The sequence below is a fragment of the Micromys minutus genome, assembly GCF_963924665.1.
Source record: "Micromys minutus genome assembly, chromosome: 2".
In the NCBI taxonomy this organism is placed as follows: domain Eukaryota; kingdom Metazoa; phylum Chordata; class Mammalia; order Rodentia; family Muridae; genus Micromys; species Micromys minutus.
In genome coordinates this window covers 37,538,396-37,555,440 of record NC_137971.1, presented here as the reverse complement: position 1 = coordinate 37,555,440, position 17,045 = coordinate 37,538,396, and the positions used below count along the sequence as shown (strand labels likewise).

Below are 17,045 nucleotides of genomic sequence, written 5' to 3'. Positions count from 1 at the left end.
GGAAGTGATGTCCATGGCGGATGGAGAAGCTGGCCACGCCCTGCTTCCGGCTCCCATAGCTCTGTCAGGCACATGTGGTAAGCATGAGTCCTAGCTGGAGCTTGGTCCAGTGTGTGTTGGATGATATTTCTCCAGGACAGTTCCAGGCTGGAGGCGACTACAGCTAAGGTTTGAATCAGCTTTTCCTGTGTGAGGACCTTCATTTCCACTTCACAGTGGCTCATGCTTCTGGAACAGGGGAACTCCTGCCTTCTGCCATGGGCTTCCTGCTTTCCTGAACGGGTGGAAACTCCGTCGGAAGCAGGAGACTGAACTTACTTCCTTTCTTTCTTACTTGAGGAGGGGTGCCGGGAGATTATCGTAGTAAGCAGGAATTTCTCCTAAACCTAGAAAAAAAAAACTGAAAAATTATTATAAACACTAAAGTGTCCCAAGTCCTTTCTGACTTGTTTTTGAAAGAGAAATAAATTCTAATGCCCTTTCAAATCAAAATTTATTTATTTAGAATTGTATCTTGGGAAAAAAAAGTATTGAAATTTAATGTGAAAAAAATTGAATATTTCCTCATTGCGCCCTTTTATGGAGTATTTTATTTTTTATAAAAACTCAAATTTGGGGTAATGATTTGTTTTCCTAGGATTTCTGGTGACCTTTGTTCTTAAATTGCCTGTTTTTATTTTTTTGGAAGGTGATTTACAGTTTCACCATAAACAATAAATTATGTTTATAAATAAAAATCTATTATAATTGCTGGAGTTACTTACGGTAGCAAATATGACTCCAAGAAACATACTGAGACTATATGCAAACTTTACTAGGTACTTCTATGTGTGTTTGTGTTTGCACATATGTGTACACATCATTCTATGCAGAAAATATGCATGCAGAGCAGACTAGTCTCTAGGAACAGACTCCATGAGACTCCATGACTTAGCCAGGTTAGGTTTTATCCAGCAATTGATTAAGACTGTGAGTCACCCATATTATTCCTATTCCTTGCCCAAATGTGTCTTTAGTCTCCCAACTCAAGTAGACATAATCTTCAGTTCAGTTGAGTCAGCAGCATTTTGGGAATCAGGGTGGTGCTGGAGAAGTATTTCTTCAACACGGATCTTCGATGAGGAAGGTTTCCCATGCCTGTCACTTTGGTAGAGCAGCTGCCTCCTGTTCTTGTCACATTTCCCTGACATCAGCTTTTCGTTCCTGACTTTTTTTAGCCACTCATATTATAGGAACAGTATGTGTTTCAACATTGATTTGAATGCAAGAAACAGATAAATGTGTGAGCTAGAGAGAAGCTGGATTAACAATTCAGTTCTTTTCTTCCTGATTATGGACTGGCTCTGACTTTCACAGGCAATATTCCGAGAGACCATCATCATTTTTTTATTGTTATGATAAAACACTATGGCCAAGGCAACTTGTAAAAGTGAAGCATTTACTCTGGGACTCACTGTTTCAGAGGGTTAGAGGCCATGACCGTGACCAGCATGGTGGGCAGGCAAGTAGGCTGGAGTAGTAGCTGAGAGCTCACATCTTGATTCAACCCCAAGGCAGAGAGAGCTAACTGGGAATAGCATAGGCTTCTGAAACCTCAAAGGCTGTGGCATATCTCCACACCTAATCCTTCCCAAACAGTTCCACCAACTAGGATAGGAACCAAGTATTCAGATATATGTGCATATAGGGGCCAAACTCACTCAAACTACTATACCATCTATCAGTAGTCAGAACTTCCCATAATTGGTAATACAACACCCTCCAAAGGAGCTAAGGTAGACAGGTCACAATAATCTACTCAATAGGTCACAGTGTATCAAAGTAGTTAATTATCCACTTAACACACACCAGTGACCTGCACTATGAAGAAGAGAAATAGTAGTGAATGCACAAGGGGTATTAACTACCATTATTTTAAATAGTGTTATATTAAACATTGTTACTAGTATTTAATAGGATGATGATGCCTTTACTGTTAATCCTTGCAAGGGTGTGAAAGATATAAATCCTACCAGCCTTTGCTTGGGCCCAGAGCAGAGGTTATTTACTTCCTGCAAGGATGTTGTGGAGGTCTTTAAAGACTTCTTGTGACTTCAGATTGAGGTCCTAGTGACCACATCCAGGTCTTATTGTGTGTTAGGCTGGCTTCTCCTTGCAGTCTCCCAACATTTTATAAACATTTAATGTAGTCATTTGTTTGGTGAACAAGAGTGGAAACACATCCCAGGTAGAGAATGCAGAAGATGTTTGCCCTTCCACTGTGCAGAACCGAGAGAGAAGAGGGAAGGCGGCATGTTCGAGACAGCCAGCTTGGGGTACATAGTGACTTTGCTTCCAGTCTCCAGAACTATGAAAAATAGATTTCCGTTGTTTATAAATTCAAAATGGAAATGAATAAAGCATGCACAGAGGTGCAGAAATGAGGCGTCCTTTGCACTGTTTCTTCATTCCTAGCACAAAAGTGATCTGTGCACTAAAGTCCTGTCTCTTCTGATGTCAGACCAAGTAAAGCCACTGGACATTTATTTCAAAACTGTTCTGGGTCAGGCCACTTCTGTTCAAGTGTGACCTGTTCCTGGGACATAGGAATGTGTAGTGAAGGCACAGTATTACAGTTTTTTGTTTTTTTTGTTTTTTTGTTTTTTTTTTTTTTTTTTGACTGAGATGAAATAAGCAAATGAGAATCTTCAGAATTTTAATAGTTTACTGATGAAACAATTGTATCATGCCTAGTAGTACATGGGCTCTCTTTCTTTAGGGGCCAGAATTTTCTTTCATTCATTCATTCATTCATTCTTTCTTTCTTTCTTTCTTTCTTTCTTTCTTTCTTTCTTAAACATTGGAATAAATCACTAGCACATGGTTAGCATTAGGAAAAAGATTGCTGAGTTGTATATATTTTAGCTTTTAATTTGCAAGTGTGTATTTATAATTTATTTAAGAAAACACTTGTGTTAATACCTACTTGTTTGTTTGTTTAGGAATTTCCCTTTCAGGTTTCCGGGTGGACATTGCGGATGGAGTGAAGCTTCACCTGTTGGACGATGTAAGCAGTTGGAAAGCTGGAGACCGAATTGTGGTTGCAAGCACTGACTATTCCATGTACCAAGCAGAGGAGCTGACGCTTCTCCCCTGCCCTGAATGCAGCCGTTTTCAGGTCAAAGTTAAAGGTATAGGACTCCTTACTGTGCTTGGGAAACACACTCTTTTCTTGGCATCCAATTCCTGGATTCCTGTCGTCTTTTCTCCCCTCACTGCTGACAGTCTTAGTGGTGAGGGTGCCAATAGCTAGATTCCAGAGATGGCACAGAGAACGCTACCCTTACAGGTAGTGTTGTGCCAAACAGGTAAAGACGAGAACGAGGCAAACTGGTTTCCTAAAATCCATTCTAAGTTTTTACTAATTTTTTTTACTGTCAGATAATAGTAAACTGGTCCAACAACTAATTTTTTAATATTAGTCTTTCATAAGTAAAGTATTTTTTGAGTTCCCATTTGCATGGCTTAGTCATATTTAATTTGGACATATTTAAAATCGAGCCAAATAGTTTCATTAGACTTTATGTGCTGCTGTAATGGTGAATTATACAGTGTTTGGAAGAGAGCAGCCGTTCACAAAGATTCTCTAAGGAGTTGTGAGGGCCAAGAGTGGCTACCATGTGCCAGGCACTTCTTTCTGCCCCTATCCTGCGCCACTGGTCCTGCCCAAAGCTGCGTGAGACGTGTTTTGCTTGTGGGTTTTGGCACACATTGTCGGTTTCGTTCACTTTGCTTTCTTGCCGGTTCACACTTAATGCTGTGTCGCCAAAATCAAAAGCTACACTCTTCAAAAAGTACTCGTTTGTTCAAGTAAAGAAGCTTGGAGCCTGACATTTTTGAGCTTTAGTAGAATGCTGAGTGGAAATGCTTAGCTGAGAGGTGGCATTCACTTTTTCTCTGTGTATTGCTCAGTTTTCTTGTCTTTCTTTCTTTCGATAATACCAGGCACATGCCAGAGAGAAAAGGAAAATCCCAAGTTACAATGATCACACACCATCCATCATTGCTGTCTGTGGAAAGCCCCTCTTTCCTTCCTGAGTTTAAGAGAAAAACATCAGAGAGAGAGAAAACAAACTTCTTTTAAATGTCTTGTAAACTTCCAGGAAAGGTAGATATTTAAAAGATAGTAAGTAGTAGCCTGGCAGTGGTGGCACACACCTTTAATCCCGGCACTGAAGAGGCAGAGGCAGACAGCTCTCTGTGAGTTCAAGGTCAGCCTGGTCACAGAGTGAGTTTCAGTGCATCCAGGACTCCACAGAGAGGACCCTGTCTTGAAAAATAAACACACACACACACACACACACACACACACACACAGACAGACCACAACCAAAAGATAGTAAGTTGGAATTTCCATTGGTTGGTGTTCAGATGTTGGTCACTTAGTGTGAAGTAGACACCCAGTTTGACAAGCCATAGCAGGAGCTGCAAAAGTGAATGTTTGTAAGACCCCTGGCATTTGGTTCTTCTACGTCCATGAACTGGCTGCAGAATGACAGCAAGACGTAGGGAGAAAGTGTTAGGTTGGTCCCAGGTCTTTAGTGCAAATCACCGAAGGATGCTACAGAGGGTGGAGCAAGCTCTCTGACCCTGCCTGGGGGTGAGAGCAGCAGTAGGAGGCTCAGGCTTTGTGTGGGCAGTTGGAATAGACTGTAAGATCCCTGCTTCTGGAGGTGTCAGAGGTGTTAGGTAATGAGCTTGCTGAATGAGGAAGAATGCCTTTTTGGATGGCTTCATATTTTTCTTTATTTGTTCTCACATTGTACTTCCTTTATCTGCATCACCAGAGACCCCCCAGTACCTGCACGTGGGTGAGATCATGGATGGGGTAGACATGAGAGCAGAGGTTGGACTTCTCACCCGGAACATTGTGATCCAAGGAGAAATGGAGGACTCATGTTACGCTGAAAATCACTGCCAGTTCTTTGATTATGACACCTTTGGGGGACATGTCATGGTGGGTGAAAGGACTCGATGGCTTCTTTGAAACCTAGTTGGGAGTATTTAAGTTGCTGTGGAACTTTTGAGTGCTGGAATTAGATAGTGTGTATGTCTGTGTGTCTGTCTGTTATCCACACGTAGAGATAGAAGAAGAAGACATACTTTTTAAAAATAATAGAAAAAAAAACCCAAACAAAAAACTAAAAGATAGCCAGGTATGATGGTATATACCTCTAATCCAATAATTTGGGAGGCTGAGGCAGGAGAATCAAGGAGTTCAAGGCTAACTTTGACTACAAAATTAGGCTGCGTTATGTGAGACCCTGTCTGTCTCTCACACACACAAATAAGTAAGAACATTGTGCTTTTAGGTAGCCTGGGCATTGTTCATTCATTTAAGAATTATTCTGTGAAGAATTATCCACTCGATGTTGGGGGAAGAACCCAGTCACACAGCACCGTGACGAGCTTGATGAGCAGTTTCTCCAGATTTCTTGGCTTCTTAACTTGATCCTACCAAAAGGTAGACAGTAGTAATATGCACAATCCAAATCTGGTTCTATAAAACGTATTGTGTGCAGAATTTTACTCCTTAGAACAGTAGTTACCATGTGGTAGGCAGTATTCTGTGTCCAGTTATTGGGTCTGGTCTGCACACTGTCTGAGATCTCTGTTGGATGACCTTTGAATATTAGTTGTGCTTTTGAGTTGCTGGTTTCAGAAATGCTGAACCAGCATACCTGCGTTATTTTAGTTGTATGAAGGTACTGGGAGTGCTCCAACTTTGTATTACAGGGGATTTTTTTTTTTTAACCCCCATAAGGGAATTTTAAAAGAGAATTTCCACAAGCTAAATACTGGTAAGGAGTTAGAAATAAGTCACTACCTAACTGTGGGAGAGGATGTAAAAAAATCAAAGAAGACCCTGAATGACTGAAACATAGACAGCCTCTGATCTGATTTATTAATCATCTTGGCTTCACTGTGGTTCAATAGTCACCTTCTACTAAAGTTAGGATTTTGATCTTGTTCACTGTGGACAATGGTTTGTGGTTATGGGATGAAGTGCATCCTCGGATTCTGAGTTTCAGTTCAGTGACTTTATAATGCTGTAGCCTTGTTTACATTGTTGAGTCTTACACACTGTTTCAGCAAAACATAGCCAGGTGGAGTGGCACACACCTGCCTTCCCAGGACCTGCAAGGCTGAGGTAGGTGGGTCCCTGTAAGGATGACGATGAGGCCAGCCCAAGCTACACACTGAATACCAGGTCAGCCAAGGTTGCACAGCAAGGCTTTGTCTAAGAAACCGAAAGGAAATGAGCCTAACCCTACCCCATAACTTCCTGTCCTATCCTGTCATTCTCCCCTCTGAGAAATCCAGTTTGTTTAGAAGTTAGTCCTATAGGTCTTTGAAACAAGCACATATATAAAGAAGTATTTCCTGTTGTTTTTCCCCTTTCATAATGCTGGGAACCAAACTGGGGGCTTCATACAAGCCAAACAAACAGCACTACTGAGTTACATTTCTGGCCCCCATATTAAGTGAGGCTCTAGTAAAACACAAAGGAAGAGACATGTTCTTATTGTATTGGTGTGCTTGTATGAAGTTTGTGTGAGTGAGTGAGAGAGAGAGAGAGAGAGAGAGAGAGAGAGAGAGTGAGAGAGAGAGTTGCATATTTATGGAGGCCAGAAGTCATCTTGAGGGTTTTCCCTCAGGAGTTGTCCACCAATGTGTCCTATGCTCAAGACTGGGTCTCATTGAGACCTAGGACTCAGCAGTTAGGCTAGACCGGCTGGCCAATGAACCTGCCTACATCTGCCTCCTCAGCACAGGGACCACAAACCTTTACCTCCCTCCCTTATCTCTTTACATAGGGCTGGAGATTGGCCTCAGATCCTTATGTTTGCATAGCAGACATTTTACCAACTGATCTATCTCCCCAACTCCCAAAACGTCATATGTGTTCTCCATAGATACCGTCTGTTTAAATAATATGTATGCACACTCCTTGGTTCTTTCCTCTCCTAAAAATGATTCATTTTGTCTTATAGATAGAGAAGAATTTTACTTCAGTCCATCTTTCTTATGTGGAATTGAAACACATGGGCCAGCAGCATCTGGGACGGTATCCTGTGCATTTTCACCTGTGTGGAGACGTGGATTCTAAAGGAGGGTACAGACAGCCAGCGTCTGTGGATGGCCTGTCTATTCACCACAGCTTTTCAAGGTGCATCACTGTGCATGGGACCAGTGGCTTGCTAGTAAGTAGCTTCACATTGTGCTGACATGCAACAGTTTTTATTGAAATGTTTGCTCTCCTTGATGCTCCTGACTCTTCCATTTTACATAACTGAACACATGCCATTTTTTAAAAAAACCTTCTCTTGCTGAAGATATTGGTTTTTCTTTTTGTAGAAGCCTAGTCATTTTTAATCACCGAAATTATCATATGATCACTCATCACAGAAACCCCAAGCAGCCTTGTGTCCAATGACGTTATCACCTACATTTCTGCAGATCAGAGACACCATTGGATTCGACACACTGGGCCATTGCTTCTTTTTGGAAGATGGGGTTGAACAGAGAAATATTTTGTTCCATAACTTGGGGCTTCTTACCAAGCCGGGCACTCTCCTCCCCACGGACAGGAACAGCTCCATGTGCACCGTCATGCGTGATGGAGTGTTTGGAAACTACATTCCTGTGCCTACTACAGACTGTATGTGAGTAATTAGCGGACAGGGTGTTGTGTTGTGTCAAGGCCTTCAACTTTTTGGAAAGCTCTCGTTGGGGAGATTCTAATGGACAGGGGTTTTATAAAGCGTGTTTTAAGTCACCCTCAACAATATCTTTCAGGGCCGTTTCAACTTTCTGGATTGCCCACCCCAACAACCATCTGATCAATAATGCAGCTGCAGGCTCACAGGTAAATCACACTTTTTTGATTCTTGTGATGGCTCTGGTTTATACAGGTATGATGTCATAGATGCTCGGAAACCCAGGCATGATTCCCTTTTCTGGTACTGCTTGTCTCATTGAGAGCAGGAAGTAACTGAGATGGTTCTTCCCTTCTAAATCCTTGCCAGTTAGGAGCTATGCATCTAGAGACAGACAGCAAAAGAAGGAACAGGGGTGAGCGGTCCCCAGGATGGAGTGGTAGGGTGTGATGTATGACATCGTTGCTGGGCAAGCAGCACATCACTTCCATCTGTAGTGGTGATGATCAAGGAAAGCCTTCCCATGTCTTTATGGGAATGAGTCAGTGTGTAGAGTACTGTGTTCTTTGAGCCAGGGACCACACCTTTTTGCAGGAATTAGTTGCATCTAGGGGCATCTTGATAAAGCAGGGTAAAACCTCAGCCCTGATTTGTTTAAGACACATATAGACACACAGGAACATGCAGTAACTTAAATAGTTACTGTACACATATGTACACATCACAGTCGTTCAGTATGTTAATGTGGAACGCCGTTTCTGAGAAATAAGTAAGAGGCAACCTGCCTTGAGCAAAACACACACAGGCATCACTGTGTAACGGCTGAACCTGTACCGCCGATTGTCCTTATACGTGAAGGATTCAGTGTTTGGCTGGGCAGGCCCTGGACACAGGATGATTTCGATTTTCATTCATTTGTTCTCCATCAGGTATCTTGTGTGGGTTTGTTTTCACTGCTTCTTGTTGGAAAGTTAGGCTGTCAGAACACTGCTTCCTCTTGGCTTTGCCAGAAGCTAGGATCACAGAGGAGATCATTCATAAATAGTCCACAACAGCCTGGGGCAAAGCTGTAAGAAGTCCTCCTGTCTTGAACAAGAATAATGAATGTGTCTCCTGCCTGGTCATTCTTGAAGTTTTCTCTCTAGATATACTGCTTCAGTAAAGCCAACATTTGGCAGGGTGTTCTCTTAGTGTAAACAAAGCGGCTTAAAGCAGTTTCGTCGCACCTCGGTATTGCCTTTTATAAAGCTGCTGTTACCTGTGTAGAATTGATGAGCATTACAGCCGACAGCTGCTGAACTCCTGTAGTCCTCATCCCCCTAGCCCTTGGCATCTCGGGAAGGCTGGCTCTGCCCCCTGTTTGCAGGGGTGCTGGCTCTGCCCCCTGTTTTTGCAGGGGTACCATCTCAAGCCTTTTCTCCAGACCTTTTATGTCTCCTTTTGCTGTCTGAATTGCACCCAGAATGTCGAGGTGGCCAATGTTTTTTTTTTCCAAAATAGTTCATTTTATTAAGACCCACTCGCAAACTTTGATCATGGAAAAATGTTGACATTACAGTCATTTGGGTGTGTAGGTATGCCTACCTTCCACACTTCACGTCTCTTCTGTGTCCCTAAAGGACTTCAGTAACAACTAACAGGGTACTACATATGTTTTATTTTAATGATCCTTTCCCCCATTACATTGAAAATTACAATAATCTTACTACACATGAGTATATAGTGGGCACTAAACAAAGACATGCTGAATTTATACCAATTTATCATTTCACACGGTATGGTTAAGTTAAAAAAAATGCCTTGTTATTGTTCCATAGTGTGTTGTCCTTCACACTGAGCTAATTATTAATTCAGTTACAAAATGAAAAATGAGACTGAGTTAAGAATTTTGTTTTTATGCCTCACTTTATATCAGAAACTTCTAAACTGTTCTGTTCCTGTTAGGGCCAATATTCCTGCAGTCGACCAGACAGGGTGCACACTGAGAGACAGCACCCTGATTCATACATGTGGCGTCCCCCGCATCCCCCCGCCTGCCCTTTGGCACAAACTTGCCCGAGAACAGGAAGGGCATTGGAGTTGTTTGAAAGAGGCCAGTGAGCTCTGTCTGCCAGCAGACAGTTGTTTAATAGACATGACTCATCTATTGATCAGGTCTGGAGGTAAACATGAAAAACCACATTGCTTAAAGGCTGTGCTGTTCTAGTCATACAGAAGGCAGGCAGGGCTCTCCTCTGCAGAACATTTCAGATTTTATAATGATGAGGAAACCGGGTTTGGGTATTTGCCAACTCTGTCTTTTGTCCCATCCTGCATTCAAAAACCTTATTTGTTTTGAAAAACAACCAGTTATAATCGCTCAGGGATGCTATATAATGTGGACAACTTTTTGCATTTAATTCTGAACCTCAAACAATAAAAAACATTTGTTGCAGCTTATGAGGGGGTCTCACATGGTGGCTTCATAAAAACTGGGGCTTTATATATGTGGAAAGTCAATGTTGCTTATTTTCTCTCATATTTGGAATTTGGATATAATACAAATATATGTATATAAAGTACAGGAGGGAACTCCAACTGGTTGGGAAGAGGGAGTCTGTTATGGGAGGAAGGAAGTGGGACAAAGAGGGGAAATGGGGAAGACAAATTCCACAAGTTTTCTTCATCGAAGGAATCTGGATTGTGCATATGTATATGTGTGTCTGTAAATATAATATCCAAGCAGAGGGGAACTGTTTGCAGCAGAGGAGGAGCTTGGAGGAGGGCTAGAGGTATTGGATGAAGTGAGTGTGAGGGAGGTGTGTGTATGTATGTATGTATGTATGTATGTATGTATGTATGTATGTATGTATAAATGTATAAAAATGTCATAATGAAACCCATTTTTGCACATAAAAACTTTTCTTAAAAGATAATATTTTTAATGGCCTTGCCTTTTCATTTGTAGGATGCTGGAATATGGTATTTATTCCACAAGGAACCAACTGGGGAATCCAGTGGACTGCAGCTTCTGGAGAAGCCAGAACTCACACCACTGGGAATATTTTATAACAACAGGGTTCATTCGAATTTTAAGGTAGGCTTCTGAGTGGAAGTGCGTGCGATCACAGGGTGGATTTTGCTACCGTGATCCCTTTGTCCTCTCTGTGCTGCGGTGACAGAGTCGCAGTGACAGGGTCGCAGTTTATGATGAGCAGATCTTCTCCTGGCTCAGGGTTATGGTGGCTGATTCTTATAATCTTCAGCCAGCATCTGGAAAGGGCTGGCATAGTCACACCATCCCATGGCACAGCGTATGTGAACGTATTAAATCTATTACAGATATCATCTCATCTGGCCAGTCCTCATCTTCTATCGGGTCCTTGCTGTTTGCCTGCCCACCCGCCTGCCTGCCTTCCCTGCCCTCCTTCCCTCCCTCTCCCCTTCCAGGGCCATGCATGTCACAGGACACATATCTGGGCCTTAGGACTTTTCTTCCTGCTTCACTTCCTGCTTCTCTCCGCACTCCTGGCTGAGTGTCCTTTGGCCGTTGACTACTGCCAGCGAGTAGTTCAGTGGCCAACTACTGTTTAAGGAGATTGCACTTAGTTTAAGTCACACACAGCCATTTGGAACCTCCATTTTGTCCCTCCTCCTCCCTTCCATCATGATGAATGTCCTCTGTTCATTTCCTGTTCCCCGGTTTCTCAGCCTCTTTATTGTGTGTCATTAGATCCTTGCCCGTGATATGACTCAAATGAGGCTCCAGTGAACATTTCCGTGGATGACCATCAGAGGAGCCTTTAGGGGGTTCAGTAGGCAAGGTGCCTGTTGTGCAAGCATGAGCACCCGAATTAGGATCGGAGCAGCTGATTAAATTACTATGTACACCGCCATGGTGTGCACTTGTAACAGTAGAGCTTGTGCAAACAGAGATGGGGGACTGGCTGGTGCTTGCTGGACTACAACCTACTTCCAGGTTCAGAGAGAGACACTGGATGCTGATGCTCTTCTCTGACCTTTGACCTTGTGCATACAGATTCATACTCCCCCCATGTGTGTGTGCACACACACAAACACACACACAACCTGGAAATCTAAGTATTATGAGAAACTTCGAATTGCTTGAGTGGAGACAAGAAAAACCTGCTGTTAGTGCTGTGAGATGGGTAATTGACTAATGCTAATATTTAGAAAGTAGAATCCCAAAGGAGGAAAAAATCTTTAATTTTTCAAAATTATATTTGTGATGTGAAAACTGTTTCTAATTAATTCTTGGTGTCATGTGCCGTAACACTCATTTATGTCATTAATTCTAAGACTACTAAATTGGAGGCTATAATTATGTCTTAATTTGTTAAATTTGGGAATAATTATGCAGAATATTTTATAACCAATGAACCTTTGGAGTCATAAAAAGACGCATGGCATGCTGGGATCACCATGTGTGTGTGTGTGTGTGTGTGTGTGTGTGTGTGTGTGTGTGTGTGTGTGTGTGTGTGTGTGTGTGTGTGTGTACTTGGACCAGCCCTTGCAGCTTGCATGCTAGGCTTCCTGAATACCTCGCCTAGGTCAGCCACCATGTTTAGACGACTGCTCACAGGGTTACACTTCAGTGTTTAAAAACACTTAAAGTGGAAATCCTTCACTTTATGCTTGCCCAATTTCTCTATCTTTATTTCAGTGAATTAAACAATTAGTTGATTCTGTGTTTGATGTAATCAAAAGAATCTAAACCTCTCTTCTTGGCCCCAGATAGCTCATCAGTTACACTGATGAGTTACTGGCCTCTCTGCTTGTGAGGAACCCGAGTCTTTGTTCTCCTCCTGAATGATGGGCAGCGTTTCCCAAGTCATCTCTTCTGCCCGTTGGAGTATTTGCTTTTTGTGTATAGTATTGCTTTTGATGCTTTTCTCAGATCCCCATTGTCTTATAGCTCTAGCATACCATTTTAAAAAATTACATTCATGATATGAAAACTTATTATTATTTAATTCTTGGTGTCATAAGCAGGACAGCATGCACCTACTTCATTAGTTGTAAGAGATTTAAATCTGAAGGTTTAAATTTGTGTGGCCTGACGTGGGCTTCCCCTTATTTTCCCGTCCTTGGTCTTGTCAGTCCATCTAGGACTTGTTCTCGAATATTCTATGCCATCTCTTCTCTCTAGAGTTTTTCGTATAGACACTTTCTGTGAGTCCTTTTCTTTGAGATCTTCAGCTGCTTCATGTTCAACCCCAGCCCATTCTTCTGCTCAGTCAGATTCTCTCTGTCTTGAGGATTTTTGTAGCTTGTAGGAGATTTGTCTGGAGTTCTCTCCCAGCCCCAAGGAAGCTTTGTCTCAGTCCCATTTTGCCAGGGAGTGTGTGTATGTGCATGTGTGTATGTGGTGTGCACGTGCATGTGTGTATTTGGCTAATTGATGTGTAAAACGTGAAGCACACACTAAATGGTTGTTGGATGTCCAGATGGATAAGCTGAAAATATCCAGGAACACTATTCTTGTCATAGCACTTTTCCTCCTCCTTCCCGTACCCCCCACTTTTCAGTTCTGGGTAAAATGAGAAGCTGAAAAGTGTTTTTGTGCCTCCTTATGCATGTGGTTGTACCTCAAGATCCAGATTCTTTTTAGCCCTTTGTTGTGTCTTTCAGGCTGGTTTATTTGTTGACAAAGGTGTCAAAACGACCAACTCCAGTGCCTCTGATCCAAGGGAGTACCTCTGCCTGGATAACAGTGCAAGGTAAGGAAGCCTTCACAGTGTACACTCCTAGGCTTCACCAGGACGAGACCATTCACATTCAAGCACGTGGTGTTCTTTTTGGATGGCAACATATGTAGGCGAAGTTTTGAAGGCCCACAGAAGAGGCCCTTATCTTTCTGAAGTGCCCAGGAAGTTGATGCCTTGTTCCTCTTTCACAGTGGAGACTCATGTGAGAAGGGGTTGCAGAGAGAAACAGAGAGCGAGGTTAAAGATTTCAGATTTGAGAACAGAGACTTACTCCCTGAAAAGCAAGCCAACCTCCTGAAACCTAAGCCTATAGAATTACAGTAAGTGCTCAAATGTGGCAGAACACTGGATTTGTTTCAAGGAAATGGCTCTGGTTTTCGTTGGTAACCTCAGGTTAACCTCCTGGCAGGCTGTGTCACTCTTCCATGTAACCACATAATGTGTTTGGAATGTGGGTCAGTGTTTCAGTCTCTCTCTCTTTCTCTCTGCCAGCCAAAGTAAACAAAGCATCTCAGGTGCATATAAAGTGTTCTGGACAATGGGGCAACCTGAAGTCATACCCAGTAGAAACCAGGAACATATTTCAAGTTTATTGACCAGATTATGAAGTTGAAAGGGTGATAGATTGTAAAGGCTTTTGCTAGATATTGGGAAGAATCATGACTGGCCCAGTTGTTAAGGGAATAAAGCAGAAGCCAGACGAGAGGTGGCTGGATCTGACCTAATGTGCAGAGCACAATTCTTGCCTTACACTGCTAAGATGTGGCATCAGGAGAAGCTGGTGAGTTGTACGTCAGGATTCCAGAGGTCAAGTTAAGCATGAACCCTCTGAGAGCAGTGATCGGGGACCACCTAAGAAGGCCCCAAGGTGATCAACATGAAACACCAAAAAAGGACAGAAATGTAAGGACAAGTTAGATGAGGATAAAATTATGAACCACAAATATTGGCTGTCCTAGTTTGCTTCCTGTTGCTGTGAAAAGCAGCTTGGGGAGGAGAAAGATCTTTTTCAACTCTCAGACTCCATCCACATTGAGGGAGGCAGTGGCAGGAGCCTGAGGCAGACGGTGGGGATGCTGTTGCCTGTCTGCCTAGGGAGAGTGCCACCCACAGTAGGCTGGGCTCTTCTATATCATTTTGCAATCAAGAAAATGCCCCACAGACAGGACGATGGGCTAGTCTGCTCTAGGAAATTTCTCAGTTGAGGTTACTTTTCCCCAGGTGACTCTACTTTATATCAAGTTGACCATAAATCCAATTAACAGAGTGACTAAGCCAAAACAAAACAAAAACAAACAAACAAAAACCCAAAGCTGCTATTGGAAAGTTGCCGTTGCTTTTTTCTTTTTAGTTATATATGATATGAGACTAAACTCAATATGGAATTCAGTCTGGTCTAGAACTCACTGGGACCTACCTGCCTCTGCATCCCAAGAGTTGGGATTACAGGCAGGAGCCACCAAACCTCACACCTGCTTTTAAAGACGTCTCTTTATAATTGGTAGTTTTAAGTGGGGTGTGCTTTGTCAACTTGGTGTTGCCAGAAAAATTGCTAACCAATTGGCTTCCTTTTCTGCCTTGAAAGAGTTTATGTATGCTTGCCAGCTGAGCTGGCTCGGCGCTTGCTTCAGATGTATTAGATGTCAATTCGACCTCCTGCACCCACATAAAAGGCAGGCGAGGTGGAAGGGGGGGTAGGAGGAGCCCCAGGATTGCCGAACACAGCCTAGCTGAGTCGTGAAGCACTGGGTCTACTGAGAGACCCTGTGTGAAAAACAAATGTGAATCGTGAGTAAGGACACCAGCTGACAGGAACATCCTGCCCCCACTCGTGATTGTTCCTCCACACTTGTGTGCATGTGGGCAAAGGCGCGCTGTGTACTTTGTACGTGTTTGTGCACATGCATGTACATGGATGGAGGAATAAGTGAGTTTAAGAGGCTGTGGACATTGTAACTGGACTGACCCCTTCAGAAGTTCGTTCCTAGACAGACCTGTGCGTACTGCGGACATGGTAGTTGTCCCTCTGAACTCCACGAGTTCTCTTACCAGCTTTCAAATACAGACTCTGCTAGGAAGCCGTCACTGTGAAGAGCTGATTATAGAAGGAGAAAGACAAGATACTTGGCAGCTGCGTGTATATCATTTTGTGTAAACCAATGTAATAGACTATGCCCACATGTGTTCATGCAACCCAGACATGAGTAAAAAGTAATGACAGGACACAAATGAGTAATAAATCAAGCTGTGAGCTGAACACCAGGCTTGTAGAGTGCAGCGGACACACTCGTCCTGTTCCTCAGGGAGGAAGCTGACTCACCGGTTATCAGAGTCCTCTCTGGGAAAGAGTGGGAATTTGAAGATTGGGAAACTTCATTTGAAGTTGGGGAATTTCATAAAGAAGTTTGGAAAAGGGTAGGGTGAGGCACTGTGAGGCAGCACAGTCAGGGGAACGGGGTGTACAGGCAGGCAGCAGTGTGTACCCCCACTTCAGTTATTGGGTGACCGGCATGAAGACCAAGATGTGCTCATGTTGCATATGTGTGTGTGGGGGGGGTGCTGGGTCCAGCCTGTGTATACTCTTTGGTTGGTGGTTCAGACTCTGGGAACCCTTAAGGGTCCGGGTTAGTTGACTCTGTTGGTCTTTCTGTGGAGTTTCTGTCCTCTCCAGGTCCCTCAGCCCTTCCCCCAGCTCTTCCACAATACCTCCCGAGTTCTGTCTAAAGTTTGGCTGTGGGTCTCTGTATCTGTTTTGGTCAGCTGCTGGGTGGGGCCTCTCAGAGGGCAGTAATGGTAGGTTTTTGTCTCTGCTGGCTGTGCCTCAGGTGGACCTACTCCATACACTGACTTTCTAAGAATATACAAAAGGATTTTTTTTTCTGTGAAATATACATGTAAAATAAATGTAATTGTTATGAGTATTTGAACTATAACTAAGTTGTATTTTGACTTATGTATGTATGTATGTATTTATGTTGGCCCAATTCTCTTGACTATAGCATGTATATACATAGACAATTTCTATTTTTTTTTTCTTTGTTTATTTCAGTTCTTAACAAAGCGCTTTTTTACCACACAGGTTTCGGCCCCATCAGGACGCAGACCCTGAAAAGCCACGAGTTGCCGCTGTCATTGACAGGCTCATTGCTTTTAAAAACAATGACAACGGTGCCTGGGTCCGAGGAGGAGACATTATTGTTCAGAATTCAGCGTGAGTGTTCTCTGTAGAGAAAATACCTGCTGACACTGCCGGCTGTTCTTAAGCTTTTTATTTTTATTTTATTTTTTTAAAAGACAGGGCCTCTGGTATCCCAGGCTGGCTTTGAACTTAATATGTAACAAGACCTTGAGTTCAGACCTTTCCAAATACCGTTAGCAGTGAGTGCCACCACAGCCAGTCAGATGTTTGTTTGTTTTTTAACTGAGTAGGTTGAGGGTAGAGTTGTGGTTCCTGGAATTATTTTATTATTATTATTAGTAACAGACTGGATGGGCCCTGAGGATGAACGCTACTGCCGAGGCTTGGAACCTTTTCATTTTGGAGCTTTTGTTGGAAATGAACTTGTCTGGTGTCATGAGAGGCCTTCAGTAGGTCGGCCTGAAACCCAGGATTTCGTTTTATATAACCAAACCCTGT

The 17,045-nt window shown here is 42.9% G+C and overlaps 1 protein-coding gene across 1 annotated transcript in view; it reads left to right on the top strand.

The window, feature by feature from the left end:
• CEMIP2 (cell migration inducing hyaluronidase 2) overlaps positions 1 to 17,045 on the top strand; it is a 73,498-nt gene that overhangs the window by 26,364 nt on the left and 30,089 nt on the right. Inside the window, exons 6-13 of the mRNA XM_080913176.1 lie at positions 2,982 to 3,170; positions 4,827 to 4,996; positions 7,035 to 7,244; positions 7,501 to 7,706; positions 7,840 to 7,909; positions 10,648 to 10,776; positions 13,332 to 13,420; positions 16,488 to 16,619. Of these exons, the coding sequence (XP_080769302.1) occupies positions 2,982 to 3,170; positions 4,827 to 4,996; positions 7,035 to 7,244; positions 7,501 to 7,706; positions 7,840 to 7,909; positions 10,648 to 10,776; positions 13,332 to 13,420; positions 16,488 to 16,619 (1,195 nt within the window). The remainder of the gene's footprint in view (positions 1 to 2,981; positions 3,171 to 4,826; positions 4,997 to 7,034; positions 7,245 to 7,500; positions 7,707 to 7,839; positions 7,910 to 10,647; positions 10,777 to 13,331; positions 13,421 to 16,487; positions 16,620 to 17,045) is intronic.